The sequence below is a fragment of the Plasmodium vinckei genome (genome assembly GCF_900681995.1).
Source record: "Plasmodium vinckei vinckei genome assembly, chromosome: PVVCY_02".
NCBI lineage: Eukaryota > Apicomplexa > Aconoidasida > Haemosporida > Plasmodiidae > Plasmodium > Plasmodium vinckei.
In genome coordinates, this window is record NC_051294.1 from 103,876 (window position 1) to 124,779 (window position 20,904).

The following is a 20,904-nucleotide window of genomic DNA, read 5'->3' on the forward strand; positions in this document are numbered from 1 at the left end:
TATATTTTTCCAACAAATTCACAACCCACTAATTAGTAAAATTAATTCCCCATTTTAGAAAAACCAAATCATTTTATCACAATTTGGGCTTCTTCCTTAAAACCGTTATTGTTGTTATGCTCGTCTTGTCCTCATTGTCAATTTTTACAAGTGCATCGATGTTCTAAAAGGGGACGGAAAAATAATGTAAAAGTTATATAATGAAATAATGTAAAAGTTATGTAGTGGAATAATGTGCCAATTTGAACCTACCCTTACGTATGTCTGGACTCGGGAGATGAGCTCCGAGACCTTGTTTGCTGAATCATGTATCCTCATAGAGTTGGTAGAAAAATTTTGTGTGTGTAAATCGGTAAAGCATTTCTCTAAATAAGTTATTAAGTTATTTCCATTTTTAGTTAGCGCATTGTTAGATATATATAACTTAATTTGATTGTTTTGTTTGCATTTATTTATTAATTGTATTTTTAAATGTTCTATATAATTTTCATTATTTATATAAATATACTTTCTCTTAATTTTTATGTACAAATTTAATTTATACTCTGATTTTATAAAAAAAAAAAAATCACTATCAAAATGGTAGTTATAAAAATAGGTGTTATTAATGGGAGAATATGATGAATCTTCGATTTTACTATAATCCAAATTTAAACTTATTAAAATTGTTTTTTCTTTTTTTATATTTTTTATAAACATTTTTTCATTTAAATTTGGTACTTTATTAAATAGTCCATGAAAATTATAAAAGTTTTCATTATCAATATTAAACAAGGTTGTCTCATCTACTTGATTTACAATTTCATTCGGTTTCTCATTTTTTATGTTATCCATTTTGTTGGGAAAATTTCGAACCTCTTCATCGTCACTATTATCCCAGTTGGAATCTGTTTGAAATTCACTACAAACTGGTATATTAATTTCATTGCTTTTCTTTCTTTTCAAACTTATGGATAAACAATTATGTTCTTCAAACTCTCGCTTATTGCGTTCTCCATTCCCTTTGTCATGTTGCATATTTATCAGATTGTCACCATCATTCACTTCACTAGTGCTAATATTGTCAGTTAGTTTTTCTACCACTCCATCCTGCTTTACACTAGTCTCATCACCCACCTGTGGAGTGCTTATGAAATCTTCCAAATTTTCTAGAACATTTTTAAAATGAAAACAGTTTGTCATAAATGTGTTATTGTCACATTTTACCATACAACTTTTTTTATTTTCTAAATAGTTATCAAATATATTCTCACCAAAATAAATAACATTGTTATATCTTTTTTTCCATGTTTTTAAAATCTTAGGATATATATATCGTGCTTTTTTAACATCATCAATGGATTTCTTTTTATCAATAAAATTACTTTTTAAAGATATTTTAATTTTTTTACTCCCACTTTCCCATTTCAATTTATCATCACCCTTATCTACATATTCATCATTATGCTCTTTTTTTTCATTTTCATTTTTTGTAGAACTACTAGATGGAATTTTATCATAAATATTTTTATACTCTTCTTTAAAGATAAAGAAAAACAGATTATTTTTATTCATGTTTTTAAAATTTTTTAAATTCACATTTTCTATACAAATTGGTGGTATACTTTTTTCATTTAATTTATTAATATCTATATTTCTTAATTTGCAAAATTCGATAATATCAACTTTATTATTAATTAGGTAGCTAATCCATATAGAATATATACTAGTATATTTTTTTTTTTTTATTTTTTTTTTTTTAAAATATTCTATATAATTATTCATACTAAATATTTTATTACATGAATTATTATAACTATCATGTATTCTGTCTTTCCATTGATTCCATAAATTTTCAAACTTTTCATCACTACCTTTTGCTGCATCTATAATATATTTATTTTGTAATATATCTGGATTGAAATCTAAACAATTTTTAAATATAAGTTTTATATCATTATAAGCTTCATTAGGTTCTTTATAAATACCATTCGATAAATTATTAGTAACTGTTGTATAATCCATTGGTTTTGCTATTTTTATTTTATATTCTTCTTTTATTCTATCATTTATATTTTTATCATCTAATACTGGAATCTTAAAATAAATAGAATTACTATCATTCTTTAAAACTTTTAATATATGACTTTTTAATATATTTTCCCATTGGCTTGTTATTGGTTTATTTATTTCATTATGTATTATTTTTTTCGTTACAAAACTTGAGTTTCCACTTATATTATGTCCACTTTCTTCATCTTGACTATGCTCTCCATCATGTTTCATCTCTCTTTTTGTTTCAACTTTATCAATGTGTATCGATTCTTTTTTATCTAAACTAAATTGTGTAGAATGTTTTCTATCCATTTCAACACTATTTAGTTCATCTATCTTTATAGTATCCAATTTTAATTTTATTCGAAATACAGAAGCTTTTTTTTTATTTTTATTTGAATCATCCTTAGTAAGATCACCACTATTTTTTTCTTTTACTTTCACACTGTCAGAAATGTTTAAATTATTCCTAACGTCTACTTCCTTATTAATTGACAGTTCTTCACCGATTTTTGTGCACTTTTTATCAGTTTTACTATCATCAACATTTTCAAACATTTTTGAAAAGTGTTCCTCATCTTTTTCATAATAATCATTGAAGGAAGTTAAAATATTTTTTGCTTCTTTTGTTCCTCGTATAGATATTATTAATTTATAAAATTCTGATTGATAATGTTTTAATGCATTTTTTCGCATATTGTATAAATTTATTTTTTCTTTTTTATTTTTTTCAGACTCTATAATATTTACAGCATTCTCAAACAATAATAATATATCATCATTAAATTCCTTTTCATCTTTATACATTTCATAATGTAACTTACTATGGATTATATCTACATTTGTTTTTTGCACTAACGATGGATCTAAGCATTTTTCTATTCCTCCACCTTTTCCATTACTTTTTTTTTCCTTATTCTCACCAAGTATTTCAGAATAATCACTTGCATCATTCAAGCATTGAAATACCTTTTCCTTTTTTAGTCGATCTAAAAGTTGTGATAATCGTCTTTTAATGCTTCTATTTATAATTGTTTGATTTTCTTTCACATTATTATTTGCATTTTTACTTAAATACGTACTATCAGTTCCTACATCTGCTTTGGAATTTTCACTATCTTCAACTTCATCTTTATTTTTGTTACTTTTTCCAGTTTTTTCAACTGTTTTATTTTTTACTTCTACCCCTTTTTCATCACATTCACTAAGGTTAACTACATCATTATTATTTGTTCGTCGTCTTAAAACAATTCTTGATTTTGTTACATTCTTATTTTTATTTGTTTCAATTTCTTGCACCTTTTTCCGACTCCCATTTACTCCTTTACTAATTGGCTCGTTCGATTTTTTCTTCTCATCCTTTTCATTCCCCTTACCTTTTACCGGCGCACTTTTTTTTTGTCCCGAAGTAGTCACACTAACATTGGGGCCGTCCTTCTTCCCTTCTTTCACACTTTTCACTTCTTTTGCATCTTTCACACTTTTCACTTCTTTCACCTCTTTTACTTCTTTCACTTCTTTTACTTCTTTCACTTCTTTACCTTCTTTTGATTTGCTTTTTTTCTCGTCGCCATCCTGCTTTTTTGTTCTCAAACTCCGTCTCGTTTCCATTCAAAGTATTGTATGCTCATAATATTCAATGGGAATCCAATTTTATATTAGCAAAATCAAATTAATCGGAAAGCTCTTTATAAACATATGTATGTGCGTAGTTACTCCAACCTTTGCACAGGACGTGAAACAAACAATTATTATAAAAATTGTTTAAATATCAACATTTATTATTTTGTGTATACATTAGTATAAATAAAATATCTTTCATTTTTTTACAATCTTCATTCTTTTGATTATTCATCACAAATATATTGAACTTTCCCACTTAAAAAAATCATAATAATTCATTACTTTTTTATATATATATCTATACAATGACACATGACAATTATGCGTTTGTAGTGGTACTTTTTTTTTCCCACCTAAAATATAGTTGCATCAAATGTTTTTATGATTAGTTTGCTAAATCATTCATCATATAATTAATGATATATTTTATTTCCATCCATGTTTACAAATCCTTTTACAGTTTTAATAAAAAAAATATATCTTCTTTTTTTTTTCCTTTATATTTTAAACAAAATGATTCAAATGTTTAATCATATGTAGTTAATATTTTCAATATGTATATGTATCTTCGCTATATTTTTTTTTTTTTTTTTTTTTTTTTTTTCTCACATATAATATTGTCCAAGAGGCATAAAAAATGGTAAATGCATTCCGTATATAATTTTACATTTTTTCCACTATTTTTTCTTTCCTTTTTTTTCCAGATTATTTATGCTATCCAACAATTTTGTTGTTTCCATATCAAACTCTATTTAAACTTCTCCTTTTTTAGTGACATAAAAATGAGTTTTTATTTATTTTTTTTTTAATAAACAATAGTATACCCATCAATCTGCTTACAAGCTGACATGACGAAATATATTTTATTTTTATTATTACAAACATAAAGAGATAAACATAAAAGCATTTCTCTTTTCACTTACTTAACTGTTTTAGTATAGAACTACAAATTTCATGGCAAGCTAAAATTTTTTTTTTTTTTTTCTAATTCTTTTCAATATGGCTGAAGTTAACTTTTGTGAGGAATGCAATAATATCTTATATGCCAGGAGTGATAAAAAAAATAAAAAACTTATTTATGTTTGCCGAAGTTGTGATTATATTTCAAATCAACAAAATGAAAACAATAACATTGTAGCTCGGATTAACTACAACTACAACAGAAAGTAAGTCCCTACTACTCTCTCATATTTTTATACAAACAATATGACTCGGGAAATAAAATCATTTTTCTAGACTACATAAGTATACTAGTGAAATATTGAATGAAAATTTTCTTTGCATGTTTCATTTTTTTCTATCACTTCTTATTTGTAGGGAAGATGTTTATATCCATCCTGAAACAAAAAATGATCCCGCTCTTGGACGGGTTCGAGATTGGATATGCAAACAATGCGGTAACTCAGAAGCTGTTTTTTTACAGCTACCTGAAAAAATTAGTTACAATCCAATGGCATTAATTTTTGTATGTACAAATAAAAATTGTCAATATTGGGAAAAAGAAATACAACATTCTAATTATGATGCTTCAAATTATAATAAAAAAAATGGAGACCTATCAAATCAATTCAATGAAATAGATTCCAAATTATACATTAAACATGAAAATGATCATCCAATGGGAGATGGCAATAATAAGAGATGGTCATCCAGAGCAGGAAATAAATATCCTCATGTCAAATCAGAAGTATCAGATCATAATGAAGAACATGAACAAGTTCAATTAAAACAAGAACTGTTTAAAATTATATCAAGTAATCAAAATCCAGAGGAAGATAATCCAGAACTTGGTGAAGCTAGTGATAGTAGTGTCGACGAATATTTTTGAGACACAACTAAAAAAAAAAAAATCATCAACCTGTATTCATATCCTCATTTTATTTTCCTTACATTTATACCTTTTTAATAATATCTTTATTTAACACATTAAATAATAATTTACATTTGTTTAAACTCAAAACATATAAATTTTTTTTAAATTAAAAAAGTTAAATATAAAAAATGCACAAAAAAATGAAATAAGTCCCAGGACATAACGGAAAAAAAGGAAAAAAGAAAAGTAAAAAGAAAAAACGAAAAAAAAAAGTATTATTATATCTCTATATATTTGTAGTTCACTTTTTCCTTCCTAACTTAAGCATCATTGTTCATGCACATTTCTTGGCAAATGAAATATTAATAAAGTTGCACGTTTTAATCTACCGTTTTATACTTATCTATTATATTTTGAATGTTGTCCGAAACATAAATATCCTTTCCTATTTCTTCATTTATCATATTATGTAAGTTAAAAATAAATGTTGAAAATTCAATTTTATTTGTACATGTTAATTTGTATTTTTTTAATATATCTAATAGATCTAATTTACAAATATGACAAGGATATAAATTTGAAAAAGAATAAAAAAAATCTAAATGTTTTTTTTTCTCATCTTCGGTTGGATTATTTGGATAGTTAGCTGACACCGTATGTAGAATCATCCATGCGGCTCGTCCTATTTCCCTTCGATCTGGTGGGTATATTTTTTTTATTCCCCCAACTTTATTATTTTCAAAATTGTTCTCTTTTTTTCTATCATTACATGAATTTTCATAACATTTTTTTATTTCCATTTTTGTAATACATAAATTTGTAGCATACTTTTTTTTTCTTATCCTTTGGCTCTTGAAATAATGACAAGTTCTTCAAAACTGATTTTCTTTTATTTCTTTCCTTTTTATGCGCTTTTCATCATATATTAAATTTGCTTGAAAAAATAAACACTGCAAACTTCCCTATTTATATATATTCATTCTTTTGTACTAATATGTATACCATACTAGTGTTGATATTAATGTGAATAGTTTAATTTCCAAGAGGAAATGATTTGCTGCTTTCTGCATATATGACCATATCAACTATCTGTTTTAGTTAATAATATATTGAAAGATAAAAAATGTAAAATAAAAAATGTAAAATAAAAAAATAAAGCTTGTATATAAAGCTACGATTTTATTTTTGTTGAAAATTTTTATGAAAAAAACGACAAAAAAAAATATAATTTTTCAAGCACATAAAGATTATTTAAAATCCGTTTTTGTTATACCATTGGTATGGTTTATATCTAACCTATTTTTTTTCCTTTGATGTTTATCACTTTTTTAGTAACTACAGTTTTGTTATTTTATTTTTACATATATTGTATATTTTTCTTCCTTTTAATTTATTGAATTTTTTCAATTTTCAAAACTCACAAATATATATACTTTGTAATTTCATACTATATACATGTGTGCTTATTCATATTTTTTATCACATTAAAAATACTTTTTTAAAACTGAATGAATATTAACATTTTTCATTTTTACCTGCACAATTCAGAAAAATATATTACTTTCTTGCAGATAGCCATATTTTTTTTTTTTTACTGAAAAATTTACACATAATTGCACACATACTGAATGAATGATTAATGTTAATATAGGGGTATTAGGACATGTAGATTCTGGGAAAACAAGTTTATGTAGGTGCTTAAGTGAAGTTTTGAGTACCTGTGCTTTGGATAAGCATAGGCAAAGTCAAGAAAAGGGAATAACCATTGATCTTGGGTTTTCATCATTTTATATAAAAAAAAAAAAAAGCCAAATTGCAACTAGCCAAAATCAACATGGGGAAACCCAAAACAATAAAATAATATACAAACACAAGTCAAACATAAATGAACATATTCCCGATCAAAATAACGTAAAAAGAGAGGATATTAATAATGATTGTGAAGGGGGTATAAATATATCGGACGAAAACCCTGAAGATGAAATAATACAAATATGTTTAGTAGATTGCCCTGGCCATCATTCCCTAATCAAATGCATAGTAATGGGAGCAAAAATTATGGATATGATTTTTTTAGTTATAGATATAAATAAAGGTATACAAAAACAAACAATAGAATGCCTAGTTTTATGCCAATTTGTAAAAAGTGATATTATTATTATTCTAAATAAAATTGATTTAATACCTTTACATGAAAGGAATAAAAAAATAAATTCCATGAAAAAAAAAATTAAAGACGCAATAAATAGAACATCTCTAAAAAAGCTATCATATTACATAGTCAGCTTATCTGCTAACAGTAAAAATACAGGTGCTGATGAAGTGGGTGATTCTGAAATGGGGGAAAAGGCAAACTCTATATGTAAAGACACTCCAAACGAATTTAATCCTCGTTCCAGCATTTTAAAAAAAGAAAAACCTGCAAGTGAAAATATAAATGAACTTATAGAACTGTTAAAAAGTGTTATAAAAATCCCAGTAAGAGAAAATAATCCAAGTTTTGAAGATTTTTATTTTTTATATGACCATTCATTTGAAATCAAGGGGAAAGGTATGGTATATACCGGAACTGTTATAAAAGGGAAAATAACAATAAATTCGGATATTTCAATATTGCCTTTAAATATAAAAGGAAAAATTAAAGATATACAAAGCTTTAAAAAAAAAAAAAAAGAAGGCACATCAGGTAATAGATTATCATTTTTAATATCACATGATAATATTAAAAATTTGAAAAAAGTAGAAAGAGGTATAATTGTTCATGAAAAATCGAGTATATGTAATTTTACTGTGTTTATTTGTAAAGTAAAATTAATTGAATTTTATAAAAAAAGTATAAAAAACAAAGAATTGTTAACATGCATAATTGGTTTTGCTTCATCTCATTCTTATGGTTTCTTTTTTAAAAAGTTAAAAGAAGAACAAGAAAAGGAACACGAAAATAATTTCCAGCACAATGGGAAAACAAATTCCACTTCCCTTTCAAACAATATTGGGTTTGATAGAAATGGGAATTACTTAATTATTGATGAGGTGGAATATTTTAACAATATAAATGATGAAACAATTTCAGAGAGTGATTTATTTGAAGATGAAAAAGAAGACGAAAAAAAAGAAGAAATATATTTTTTAGTTGTCTTAAATAAAAAAATGTATGGATTTAACGGTGAAAAATGCATATTTTTAAAAAACGATGAAAATATAAACTGCAGAATATGCTTACATGGTAATATAGTAGACATAATTAAAGATAGTGCAATAAATTCCAAAATTAATAATTCCACATTTGTTATGAACAAAAAGCCATGTTTAAATGAACATGAAGATTATAAAAATTTTAAAATAATGAAAGAAAAAGAAAAAATTGGATTAATTGAAAAACTAATTGACAACACTACTTTATTATGTAAAAATGTTTTTACCTCTTCAAATCAAGTCACAGCTTATTTGACCCAAAAAATTTATCTTATACCCATAGAACATCAAAAAAATAAAAATGTGTGCAAAATAGCAACCATTGGCTATATAGCCAAATCTTTTGCAAAAAATGGAAAATTCATTGCTCATTTTGATGATGATATTTCACATATTAAGGACAATATAAAATCGTACATAGTCATGATTAAATATTACAAAGACATTTTTACAAAAAGAAAAATTTTTATGTAAGGATATAAACAATAAAATTAAATAATTCAAATCACATGACTGGTGCATTTAACACTTGCAAAAAAATTTATGAACAAGTCAGGTAAAAAAAAAAAAAAAAAAAAAGTAGCCAAATGTGTACAAAAATATCAATCATTATAGGATATATTTTTTATTCTTTCCCTTATCATAGTAATACATGTTTAACAAGAAACTTTTGTCCCTTCATATATTTTTTTAGGAACAACATATTTGTCGGTGTTTTTTTTGTACAATTTGCTCAAGTCAGTTTCTAACAAATTCGCTGTTTTAATTATATCCATTAATCTTTTTTTTCGTGGCAATTCTTCATTCATATAATGTAAATTTTTTTCAAAATTATTTCTCATCATATCTATTTGTGATACGAATGCAGATAATTTTGCTTCTTCATATTCGTTTTCTATATTTTCTTTAGAAAATACATGTATGCTTTCAGTTGCTGGAGATCGCTTTAATTGTGTGTCATATAAAGCTCTCCATATTGTTTCTTCCTCTACTGGTCCTTTTGATTTTATTTGAACAAAAGAAGGTTGTGGCACTTGAGATTTATTAATATCGTTTTGTTTATTTTCAGATACAGACTTCAAAACAGTATTAGTATTAAATATATTTTCTTTTTTATTTCCATCATTCTTTTTACTATTCTTTGGTTGTACTTCACTATATATTTGTTTCCAATTTTCAAATTTTTTATAAAATTCCTCTTCAGCACTTTTTGTACTTTCATATATTTGAATTAAATTTAATGCAAGTTTCTGCTCCGTTTGTGATAAATCTTTTATGTCATACATTTTGTCGCATGATATATTCAAAAAAACAACAACAACAAACAAAATAGAGAATATGATTGCCATTATTTTATTAGTTCTGCATATATATGATAACACGTCTTTTCCTTTATGTTTATAACTTTTTTTTATTTTATAAAAAAGAGTACACACCCCATATAATATTTATATGTATACGCCAAAATTTTTGAATAACTTTTTTTAAATTAAAAATCTAATGTTTAGCAGAATGAAACAAACTGCATATAAATAAGTCAAATATAACTCATACGTTTTATGTGGATACACAAATGTGCTTGTATAGGCATATAAAAAAATGTGATTTACAAACATGTAGAATAGGAAATAAAAAAAATAAGAATAATAAAAGATTAAACAATAAAAGGTTTAAATAAACAGGATGGACACAAAAAATATATATATTTTTTTTTTCGTGTTAAGAGTTTACTATCAAAGTAGCTCTTTTTTGTGTATATACATTATAAAAAATGTTGAAAGCAAAAAAAAAACAAGTTTGCTCTCTGTTAATTATATAAAACAAGGGATAAAATTAATTCCTTATATATATATGGCATGCGTATGGATGCACATGTGCATGCCCATGGCAAATTCCTGAACTTGGTCACTCCTTCAAGTAGACATTTGCAGGTAGAGTCCCCAAAAATTTTGACCTTTTATAATCATTGAATCTGAGAGAATAAAAATTATGAATACTCTCAAATAAGTTAATATAAATCCATAAAAAGCTGAAAAATAAATATTCATATTATATGAATATATATATATATATTATCCATTTTTTTATTCCTAACCTCCCAGTTACTAAATTCCCAGTGAATGAACCAAAATACATACCCATGATGGAAAAAAATGGTACCATTATTGCTTTGCTCTTTATGTCATAATATTTAAACATTCTAAGGCTGTACAACGGAAGCAATATAGACCCTTTAAAAAAAAAAAAAATTAAATCAAACAAATGTTATTAAGAAAATGTATGAATAGTTTGGGGAAGCACAATAGCTTATGCTTCATTCTAATTGAGCTTACCAACAAAAGAGTACATTTTGCATTTAACCTATAAAAATGGTGAAAAAAATATATAAATAAAATGTTCTTGATGAACAATGCATAATATAAGACTATAAAAATTGTTACTAATTATCTATACTGACATATGCACATCTTTATCTTAACATCTTCCCAAAATGGGAAATCTACATACATGTACTCATTTTATATTACCTGCTTTTCTATATCTTTCTGCCGTGTATTTAAAATGTCTAAAATGCTTGCTGTATTAATATTAGGGTTGCTAGAAGCATCACCTAATGGGGTATGAAAAAAAAAACATAAGTACATTATATAGACGAATATCCTACATATGCTATCACAAACATATATGTGTATTTTCTATAAATACCTAAGCTAATATTACCTGAATAAACATTTGAAAGGACTTTGATTACATCACTACTATTTAGTTTGCTACATTTATTTCCAATAGTAAAAAATGAGCATCGAATGAAAAGTTTTTTCAAAAAAAATATTTTTTTCTTTTTATTATTTTTCGAGTATGTGTGTTCAAGTATTGTTATATCTGATGGCACCTATAAAAGAAATACACAATAGTTGTATCCATGCACCTATATAAGTGTATTAATTTAGCATGAACAGGTCATAAAATTTGGTGAGGATGAAAAATAGTTACCTTAACATATGCCATCTTGGAATAAACAAAAAGAAAAAAAAAACGAATAATAGGAAATAAAAAAAATCCTAACAAGTATATAATTTCTATTGAACTGTTATAATATCCATTTGTTTTCAAAATAAAAAAAAATTTAAAAAAATTATTAAGGGCCAATTCAATCCAACTTTTATTCTTCAAAACATAAATACACGCAAAAAGAAAAAATTGGTAAAAGTAAATTATCGATATCGTTCAAATAAGCCTTAAAAAAATAAATGAAAAAATAAAGGTGAAAAAAAATTAATATATGTAAAAAAAATAAGCATATTCACCAATACAGATTTTTACATAAATGTATGACCATATGCACATGTACATATTTTAACTACACAACTGTGTAATTATTTGGCTAGGCGTCATAATATATATATACATATAATATAGAATTTATTTTTAATTTTATTTTTCTCTCCTTTTTGCTAACCTCGAATATAGCCCCAAATAATGATATAATAAAGCATTCTTTTATATTAGTAAAATTTGTTTTCTTTAAAAATAAGTATAAAACATCATATATGTATGTATATATATAAAATCATATTATGTTAATCTAAACTTATACGCATGTATGTGCATAATTATTAACGTCTATGTTAATAATTTTTTGTGTATTTTTTTTTTTTTACCTGAAGGTAGCTAAAAAAAACTAGCGATAAGAAGGTAGTACAAAAAAAAAAAAAACAACCTAAAAATGTGGAAAGTATGAATAAAATCACACACACATAAATAGAATAACGTAATGCCTATATATATTATGTAACACATTTTTACCTAAATAGGATTTATTATTTGTATTCGTGATTTTTGGGGTGGAATATAAACGTCCTCCTATTGCCGCCTTAAAATAAAGAAACATAAAATAGAATAAATAAACCTGTACATATAAAACTACTATAATACGCCATGATAATTACTCATGTATTATAAAACATTTAAAAAAAATAAAAACTAAATAATAATATCGTCTAACAAATGAATCCCCTATGCATATGGAATATAATCCAGAACAATATAAAATTAAATTTGTTTCTCGAAATAAATATATGATTTCTTTCTTATTATAATTATAATTGGTGTTGCTCAAAACAACATCAGCAACAATTGGCAAGTATGCTCTAAAAGAAAATTACATAAAAAATTTATTAAATTTTAAAAAGTGATAGCTCAAGCTCATATTCACACACACACACATATATATGTAAATGTAGTATGATTATCTTAATTAGTGACAAACTATTTTATTATTATAAAAATATACCCAGCTAAAAGATATATGTGTGTTAAAATAAGTCCATGCCGGTCTCTATCATCGATAAACCTATAAAAATAATAAAAATTTTAAATATATTTTTTGCTTCAAAAGTAAAAGACAATACTGTTTATGCATATTTTTTTTTATATATAAAACCTTGTAAAAAATAAATTCAGCCAGTTGTTGGAATTAAATGCATTTTCGTAATTTTTTCGTAAAATCTCAATCAGTATGAAAAGGGGTAATATAAATGATAGCACTATTGTTAGCAACTCAACCTGAAATGAAAAATGACAAATAATAAATAAGTAAATATAGAGCGGCATAAATATATGATACACACTCCTTGCACAACCAAATGCATAGACTTAAATTTGTGTATTTTTACTTTCCCTGCCCAAAATGCTAAATTGGTATTCACAAAAAGAAGGAAATGGTAATGCTTCCTTATATATATTAAATTTTCTTGTTTTTTAGTTAAAAAGTTTATAAAAATTAGATACAATAATGTTATGAAAAACCATACTCCTATTAAAATCAAATTGTTATTCCTTCTTATAAGGTTCATTGCATAGTCTAGGAATTTTATGTCTGTCAACAAAGTTACAATAATTAAATCTATAATAAAAAAAGCTTTAGTAATACAAAATTACACACATAATATCCAAACATATTTTTCATTTTTTTCGAATCACTATTTAACCATTTATATTTCCAGTATTATGCTCTTTTAAAAAAAAGTTGTATATGTTATAAGAAAAAAAAAGAAATGTTGCTATAATAATTTTCGTTTTGTTTTGTTTTTTGTCTTTGCCATTTTGTATAAAATATGCACAATATCCCCCATATAATGCTATGCTCAATATCTAAGAGAAAATAATTAACATCAAATATGCAAATATGCAATCTATTTTACATGTACACGTATAGATAATTCCCATTTTATATTACCAATTTGCTTAAAACTAAAAAAATTAATCCAGGAAATACCTTAACATTTAAATAGTCGTAAGTTAGACTATATAATGAAGCGGTTAAAAAAAATGTCCCAATCGAACTTATAAGTATCCCATTCATGAATGAAAATACTCTAAAAAAGAAAAAGAAATGGTGAAAATTAAAAGACTAACAATTAGACAAAATGAAAAAAATAAAAAATAAATCTACCAACCTATTTGCCAAACGAAATATTGCTATTAATAAAATGTGATAAAAGGTGAAAACCACCATAAAAACCAAAAAACATATAAATACATTTTCTTGCACTTTTATTATAGCTGCGTAAAAAAATATCAAAAAAAGTATATATATGAAAAATGTGTTTGCATTATGTTAGGAATATATATAAGTGCTATTCCTACAACCGATCTATTATTTTATTTAGAATTCACATGAATAACCACATGAACAGTCAGGTGATTGCACATTTTGAATACCTAAAGTTATAGTGAACAACGAGATATGACATAAAATATACGACAGAATGTTAATCTTAACATATCTCAGATATACACTTGAAATAGCAAATATGTTTACAAAAATAAGAGATAATTTTGCGATCTCTACAAAAAATAAAAAAAAAAATAAAAATATATAAATCACAAAAATAACAATATATCCATATATGAACCCTTCAATATGATTAAAAAACTTACCATAGCGAAAAATGCCATATTTGAAAAACAGGAGGGTAGACAAAAGTGGAAGAAAAAAAAAAGAAAAAAAATTTTCCACATATGTATACACAAATAATTTTAAAAAAGCAATTGATAATTTTGTTTTTTTAGAAATATTATAAAATTTATCATTTTTTTTATTCTTTATATTATTTGATGAACTTGACAATGTCTCGCCTTTATAATGCTCTCCTATACTTAAGGAGCAACTAATAAATGGAAAGAAAATTTTATTTTTCCATTTTTCATAATATAAATTAATAACAATTATTGTGTTACATAAAACTGTTAAAAATAACCATATATATATATACTGGTAGGAAATAAACATATTTTTTCGCAATATTGTTGTACCCAACAAACAAACTAAAAGGATATTAACCATCCCAATGTCTTCTATTAAAAAACGATATGTTCTATTTAACATTTTACAAAATTAATTTATGACTAATTTTAATTCTTTTTTTTTTTCATTATTTTTGTCATATAATTTAATGAAACAAGTACATCATCCTGCATTTTATTTTTTTTTTTTTCCATTTTAATGGAGAATTAAAAAAAATATAAAACACAGTAAATAAAAAAGCGAGCAAAAGAAACATGCATGGATATCTCATACTATTTATCAAAGAATGAGAAGAAAAAAAATTAGGGAAAGTTTAAAATTTATTTTTAATAAACCAGAAAAATTCACAATATAACAAAATGACAAAATAACAAAATCAATAAAACACCAAATGAATAATAAATTGTATCATGTGAAAAAGGGATGCACCACTACCCGTATGTGTGTGTGTGTGTATACATAATACCATAAACGATGAAAGAAAAAAAAAAATTATTCCATCATTTGAAAATTGATACTTTTTGTCATCATACATTTAAGTAATTGTAATAAAAAAGGAAGTACTAACTGGTTTAGTAACAAAATGGATATAAGGAATATCCACTTTTAGTATTCCCTTACCATGCTCTTTTTTTTTTTCTTTTCCCCCATTACATATAAATATATTAACAATGGCTAACCAGCTAGCCAAAATTCCAAAAAAAAAAAAAATAGCTATAAAGTCATAATAAACAGCTATCATCTTAATATGTCAAAAGCTATACTACACTCTTATAACCAAAAAGGTCACGAATATTATTGATGCCATATTTTATCATGGTTGGTCTCTCTAAACTTAATCCCCATGCCATCACAGAAACATCTTTTGGAAATCCCATTGGCCTTAACATTTCAGGTCGAAATATTCCACTATTCCCAACTTCCAACCATTTTTTATGTTCTTCATGATATCCATAAACTTCCATAGATGGTTCAGTATATGGATTAAAAGTTGGCTTAAATTTTAATTTATGTATTCCTATATATTTATAAAAAGCAGATAACATTGCTATTAATTGTGATAATCCAATATTTTTATCAATTACTAATCCTTCAATTTGATGAAATTCTGCTAAATGGGTACTATCTAAATTTTCATTTCGAAATACTCTATCAATACTAAAATATTTCCTAGGTATAATATGTCCTTTTTCTTTATATAATTTAGCTAACTTAAATAAAGCTCGACAAGAGTTTGCAGTAGTATGTGTTCTTAAAACATTTTTTTTACTCTCATCTAATTTCCATTTATAATTCCAACCAAAACTTCCATAATCACCATCTGTGTGCACTCTTTTTATATTATCAATATATTCGTTGTCAATAAAATTATTTTGAGAGTATTCAGGATATTTTACAAAAAATGTATCTTGTAAGTCCCTACTTGGATGTTGTTGTGGTATATATAATGCATCAAAACACCAAAAAGAAGATTCAACATAATTTTGTGTATTCATCTCTTCAAATCCAAGAGAAATAAATATATCTTTAAAAAATCTCATTTGTTTTGTTAAAAGGTGTATATTACCTTTATTAATTTTTTTACCACTTGAAAAAAAATTATATTTTTTTATGTCATATTTTTTATATTCATTATTTTTTAGTAATAAATAATTTAAATCAGTAATTTGTTTTTTTATTTCTTTTTTGAAATTACTTGTTTTTATTACTTGGCTATATGTTTTTTTTTTTATTTCAATTAGCTTACGCTTTTTAAGTTCATTAATTATTTTAATTCCATAATCGACACAATTTTGTGATTTTCCTTTTGTTGAATATAAATTATTAATTTCTTTAAGGAGAGATTCTTCTTCATTACCTAATGTATTTATTATACTTAGACATTTTTGTGTTGTATCTTCAAATTGATTATTTACATTATCTAAATTACAACTTAAACATTTTTCAACTTTATTTAGTTGTATTAATTTTTCTTTTAAATTTATATTTAATCCTATTTCTCCCTTTTTACCATATAATTTTTTAAGCTCATCCATAGTACATTTTTTTTTTTCATAAATATATTTTAAGACAACAAATTCTGGAGATCCATGTTTTAAATATTCTTTTCCTTCCTCTGTTAAATCATATATATTAAAACTTTTAACAATATTAATAATATAATATAATGTTTCTAACTTTTTAATCATCCCTATTACTTTATTATGATCTATTCCATATTTATTACTTAGCCTTATTGAGTTTGCATGTTTATTTCTAAACACTTCTATTCCTTTATCTTTTTTTAAATTATTATAATAATCAATATCTTCTTTTTTTTCATTTTTTAAATCTTCATCATTTATATTAAATTCATTCTCCAAAATATTTAGAAACTCAACTAACTCCTCATTTCTTTTATCTTCCTCTGTATTTATATTCATTTTTTATTTATGATCTATCTTGTATTGTCTACCTATTTTACTAATGCTACAAACTATTGGATGTAAAACTGTGTCGGGTTCTGTTTATATTTTAGCTTCAACAATGCTGACTATTTATAGAGTTCCGTTTTTTTATTTTATTATATTCTACTAAAGAAGAATAGTGTATCTATATTTATACACCCATATGTATGTTTCCTTCTTACTAACCTATTTATAGCTTATTACTTTGGTTTGTCATAAAATTTGACAATTTAAAAAATTTGTGAAATTATAGTGGGGATAATAAAATGGATGAAAATTGGCATCCTTTATAGAAATGCAAATATGAAATAAATTAAAAAAATTATTTAGTAAAAAATATTTTTTTTTCAAATAATTTTATGACACTTTCTTTTCTGAATTTGCCATAAATGAAGTTACATTTTACCCAATTATGTAACAATACCTCGAATTCTTTTCTTTTTTAATCTTAAAAATTGTCACTACTATATCATATTTTTTTATCATATTTTTTTATCATATTTTTTTTATCATATTTTACTTTTTTATTTCCACATTTTCTCACCGTACAGGCCTAAAAATATAACCGAAAATTTTGCCAAAAAATCTCGCCAATTTTTAGCGCCCCTACATTTTATATATGCCCAAAGATATACGTATTAAAATTGAGGGGAAACAATATGCCAAAAAATGGATAAAAATAAAAATAAATATATAGAATATACGATAATAAAAACTGCATAAATTGTATAAATTAATATGACAAATTAATATGACAAATTAATACGACAAATTAATATGACAAAAAAATAAAAAATTAGATAAATATATTTTTTATTGCAAATTTTGACAAAGTATAAACAGAATAATTTTTCAAACTTATCATTTAAAAAATTATAAACATCAAATGTCAGGACTACTACTTTTGTTGTAAACATATATTATATCCAGATTGGCAAAAAAATAAAACCCCTTGCAAGTATTTGCATAAGAAGGAATGCCAAACATTGATAATACAATTATGTACAATTTTTTATAAATTCACAAAGTAGCGATAAAAATGGAGGAAGAACCACAAAAGAAAAATAAAAAACAAAAAATAAAAAAGAGCCAAAAACCAATGACAGTAAGTAATAGAAAACCTTTCAATGTATTTGACAAAAACAACAAAACATCAAAACCATTAGTTCGAGACCCTCGATTTTCAAATTTATCAGGTATAATATATAATTCTTTTATTATCCTAACACGTCACTATAATAAATGTACAAAACATATTCTAAACTTAAAACTTTTTTATGTATATATCTGTTTTATTCTTAATGCATGTTCCATAATTTGTAAATATGGAAAAAGACATACCCATAAATTGGGTAGTGAAGGGGGCCAACCTCCCTCACCATATAAACATTATCACAGAAAATTATAAGAAAATTATAAGAAAATTAAATATATATATCCCCTAACATATTTCTTATTTTTCTTCCCCTTTATAGGCTCATTTAATCCCAACTTTTTTCGAAACGCCTACAAATTTTTATATGAGACAAGGGAACATGAAAAAGAAGCAATTGAGAAAAAATTAAAAAGTAAAAATTTAGATCCTGAAGAAAAAAATAAATTAAAAAATGCATACAGTAATTATAAAAATACAGATGCATTACTTAAAAAAAAAGAAGAAGAAAGAAAATTAAAATCACAACTAGTTAAACAAGAGAAAGAAAATATTTTAAATAAAAATAAAACACCATATTATTATAGTGATAGAAAAATTAAAAAGATGGTACAAGAAAAAGGGGAAAATAAAATTGGTATGAAAAAAATTATTAAAAAGGAAAAGAAAGTCTTACAAAAGGAAAGAAGAAATAATATGATCCCCGAAAGAAGATATGTTGATCAAAGTTAAAATAATAAAACACGATATTATTTCATATACATATTTATCTATGCATAATATAAAGGAATATTCTTAGTTTAGTTGGAAAAATAGCTAAAAAACGAGATTCACAAATATTCCTATTTTATGTATATATACGGGTTATCATTTTTGTTTACCCACATTTTTTTTATCAATCTTTTCTTGTCCCTTTTTGTTGTTTTTATTTATCATGGTTCTATTTGGGAATTTCCCAACATCCATAAACACATGTATATGCCACTTCCGATTAAGGAATTACATTCGGAGATGTTCTATTTTGCATATCCATTATAAATTATTTCGTTTTACTGCTTTTATTTTTTTTCTTTATTTTTATGGAAAAGCAAATAACCATCCCCAAACATGTGTGAGGCATACTACACTTTTTTTGTATATTTTTTTGCAACCCTATTTATATGCATATTTATTTGTTTGCTAACTTTTTTTTTTACAAAATTTTTCCCATTTTTCAAATTCAATAATATTAGCACATTTGCTAGATCCGCTTCACTAAAATGGCATACTCTACATATACATATTTTTTTAAATTATTAAAAATAAAAAAAAAAAAAATGATAAAAAATTTCTATATTTCTGGGTGTAGAAAATGTACATATAATATAAATATACTTTTCATTTTTCATGTTCACATTTTTATACCTTTTTTGATAAAACTAAAAAATGCGTTCCCTGTTATTTAAAAAAAAAACAAAATACAATTTTAACATCTTTATGAATGCTTATTTTTCTGGTTTAATTAATCGAGAACAAAATAATAAAATCACTGGAAATGTAATTAAGTTTGATAAAAGAAAAGGATACGGATTTATAAGTACTACAAAATATTATAGGATATACATATAGAATTTTGTTTGCTAAGTATCTCTTCCATTTTTTAATTCCCATTCTGTATACACTACTATATATTTTTCTATTATTTTATTTCTTTATTTTCAAGAGCCCAATGATGGAGGACCGGATGTGTTTGTTCATTATACAGAGATCTGCCAGAGTAACATTTTTATTACATACAATCATGTATATATATATATTTTTCCCTAACTTAAAATATATTATGTACAACCTTTTTACACACACAAACTTTTGATAAATTTATATTTTGTAGATAGAAGTTTTTCAGTAACAAGTGAAGAAAAAAAAAAATTGGAATGGCAATCTAACACAAATTTAATGAACAAAAAAGACGAATTTAATTATGAACATGATACCCAAAAAAAAAAAGAAATTCAAAATGAATTTAAATATTTAATACCAGGAGAAAGAGTTAAATTTCATGTTGTTTATGACCAAAAAAATAATTCAAGTAAAGCAATAAATGTTGAGTTTATTGATTGAAAAAGGAATAACCACAATATAGAGAAATGCAAAAAAGATAGAGATATATCTTTCCTAATCATCTTTTATTTTTTTATTTGTATTAATTTAGAAAACATATACGAATAATGTATATTATACTGAAAGTTTAGAACAAATTTATTCTTAATTAGTCAACTATTTGAAGTTTCAATAATTTACCTTCCCCTTTATTATTTACACAAATTGTTTCTATAGTTATTACCACATT

The 20,904-nt window shown here is 24.3% G+C and overlaps 10 protein-coding genes across 10 annotated transcripts; 4 read left to right on the forward strand and 6 right to left on the reverse strand.

Annotated features, from left to right (window-relative positions):
• Positions 1–76: 76 nt before the first annotated feature.
• PVVCY_0200300 (bromodomain protein, putative) lies at positions 77–3,645 on the reverse strand (the record flags this gene model as incomplete). The annotated part of the gene is made up of 2 exons (XM_037634338.1): positions 77–163; positions 253–3,645. 2 exons carry the CDS (start codon positions 3,643–3,645, stop codon positions 77–79), a joined length of 3,480 nt encoding a protein of 1,159 aa, XP_037490052.1.
• Positions 3,646–4,656: 1,011 nt separating this feature from the next.
• Positions 4,657–5,485, forward strand: PVVCY_0200310 (DNA-directed RNA polymerase II subunit RPB9, putative; the record flags this gene model as incomplete). Its single annotated transcript, XM_008628184.1, has 2 exons — positions 4,657–4,823; positions 4,975–5,485. The coding sequence occupies 2 exons, from the start codon at positions 4,657–4,659 to the stop codon at positions 5,483–5,485; spliced, it is 678 nt and encodes a 225-aa protein (XP_008626406.1).
• Positions 5,486–5,850: 365 nt separating this feature from the next.
• Positions 5,851–6,270, reverse strand: PVVCY_0200320 (FAD-linked sulfhydryl oxidase ERV1, putative; the record flags this gene model as incomplete). Its single annotated transcript, XM_008628183.1, has 1 exon — positions 5,851–6,270. One exon carries the CDS (start codon positions 6,268–6,270, stop codon positions 5,851–5,853), a length of 420 nt encoding a protein of 139 aa, XP_008626405.1.
• An 832-nt stretch (positions 6,271–7,102) lies between these two features.
• Positions 7,103–9,139, forward strand: PVVCY_0200330 (selenocysteine-specific elongation factor selB homologue, putative; the record flags this gene model as incomplete). Its single annotated transcript, XM_008628182.2, has 1 exon — positions 7,103–9,139. The coding sequence occupies one exon, from the start codon at positions 7,103–7,105 to the stop codon at positions 9,137–9,139; it is 2,037 nt and encodes a 678-aa protein (XP_008626404.1).
• Positions 9,140–9,321: 182 nt separating this feature from the next.
• Positions 9,322–9,951, reverse strand: PVVCY_0200340 (conserved Plasmodium protein, unknown function; the record flags this gene model as incomplete). The annotated part of the gene is made up of 1 exon (XM_008628181.1): positions 9,322–9,951. The coding sequence occupies one exon, from the start codon at positions 9,949–9,951 to the stop codon at positions 9,322–9,324; it is 630 nt and encodes a 209-aa protein (XP_008626403.1).
• A 619-nt stretch (positions 9,952–10,570) lies between these two features.
• PVVCY_0200350 (conserved Plasmodium protein, unknown function) lies at positions 10,571–11,674 on the reverse strand (the record flags this gene model as incomplete). Its single annotated transcript, XM_037634346.1, has 6 exons — positions 10,571–10,637; positions 10,761–10,896; positions 10,999–11,026; positions 11,194–11,276; positions 11,387–11,558; positions 11,660–11,674. 6 exons carry the CDS (start codon positions 11,672–11,674, stop codon positions 10,571–10,573), a joined length of 501 nt encoding a protein of 166 aa, XP_037490053.1.
• A 154-nt stretch (positions 11,675–11,828) lies between these two features.
• Positions 11,829–14,183, reverse strand: PVVCY_0200360 (phosphatidate cytidylyltransferase, putative; the record flags this gene model as incomplete). The annotated part of the gene is made up of 11 exons (XM_037634348.1): positions 11,829–11,903; positions 12,126–12,188; positions 12,328–12,386; positions 12,473–12,539; positions 12,672–12,816; positions 12,960–13,019; positions 13,110–13,231; positions 13,342–13,544; positions 13,657–13,819; positions 13,905–14,043; positions 14,125–14,183. 11 exons carry the CDS (start codon positions 14,181–14,183, stop codon positions 11,829–11,831), a joined length of 1,155 nt encoding a protein of 384 aa, XP_037490054.1.
• A 1,550-nt stretch (positions 14,184–15,733) lies between these two features.
• Positions 15,734–17,398, reverse strand: PVVCY_0200370 (phenylalanine--tRNA ligase alpha subunit, putative; the record flags this gene model as incomplete). The annotated part of the gene is made up of 1 exon (XM_008628179.2): positions 15,734–17,398. One exon carries the CDS (start codon positions 17,396–17,398, stop codon positions 15,734–15,736), a length of 1,665 nt encoding a protein of 554 aa, XP_008626401.2.
• Positions 17,399–18,461: 1,063 nt separating this feature from the next.
• Positions 18,462–19,307, forward strand: PVVCY_0200380 (rRNA biogenesis protein RRP36, putative; the record flags this gene model as incomplete). The annotated part of the gene is made up of 2 exons (XM_008628178.2): positions 18,462–18,618; positions 18,898–19,307. 2 exons carry the CDS (start codon positions 18,462–18,464, stop codon positions 19,305–19,307), a joined length of 567 nt encoding a protein of 188 aa, XP_008626400.1.
• Positions 19,308–20,000: 693 nt separating this feature from the next.
• On the forward strand, positions 20,001–20,675 carry PVVCY_0200390 (cold-shock protein, putative; the record flags this gene model as incomplete). The annotated part of the gene is made up of 3 exons (XM_008628177.2): positions 20,001–20,151; positions 20,278–20,331; positions 20,446–20,675. 3 exons carry the CDS (start codon positions 20,001–20,003, stop codon positions 20,673–20,675), a joined length of 435 nt encoding a protein of 144 aa, XP_008626399.2.
• Positions 20,676–20,904: the final 229 nt, after the last annotated feature.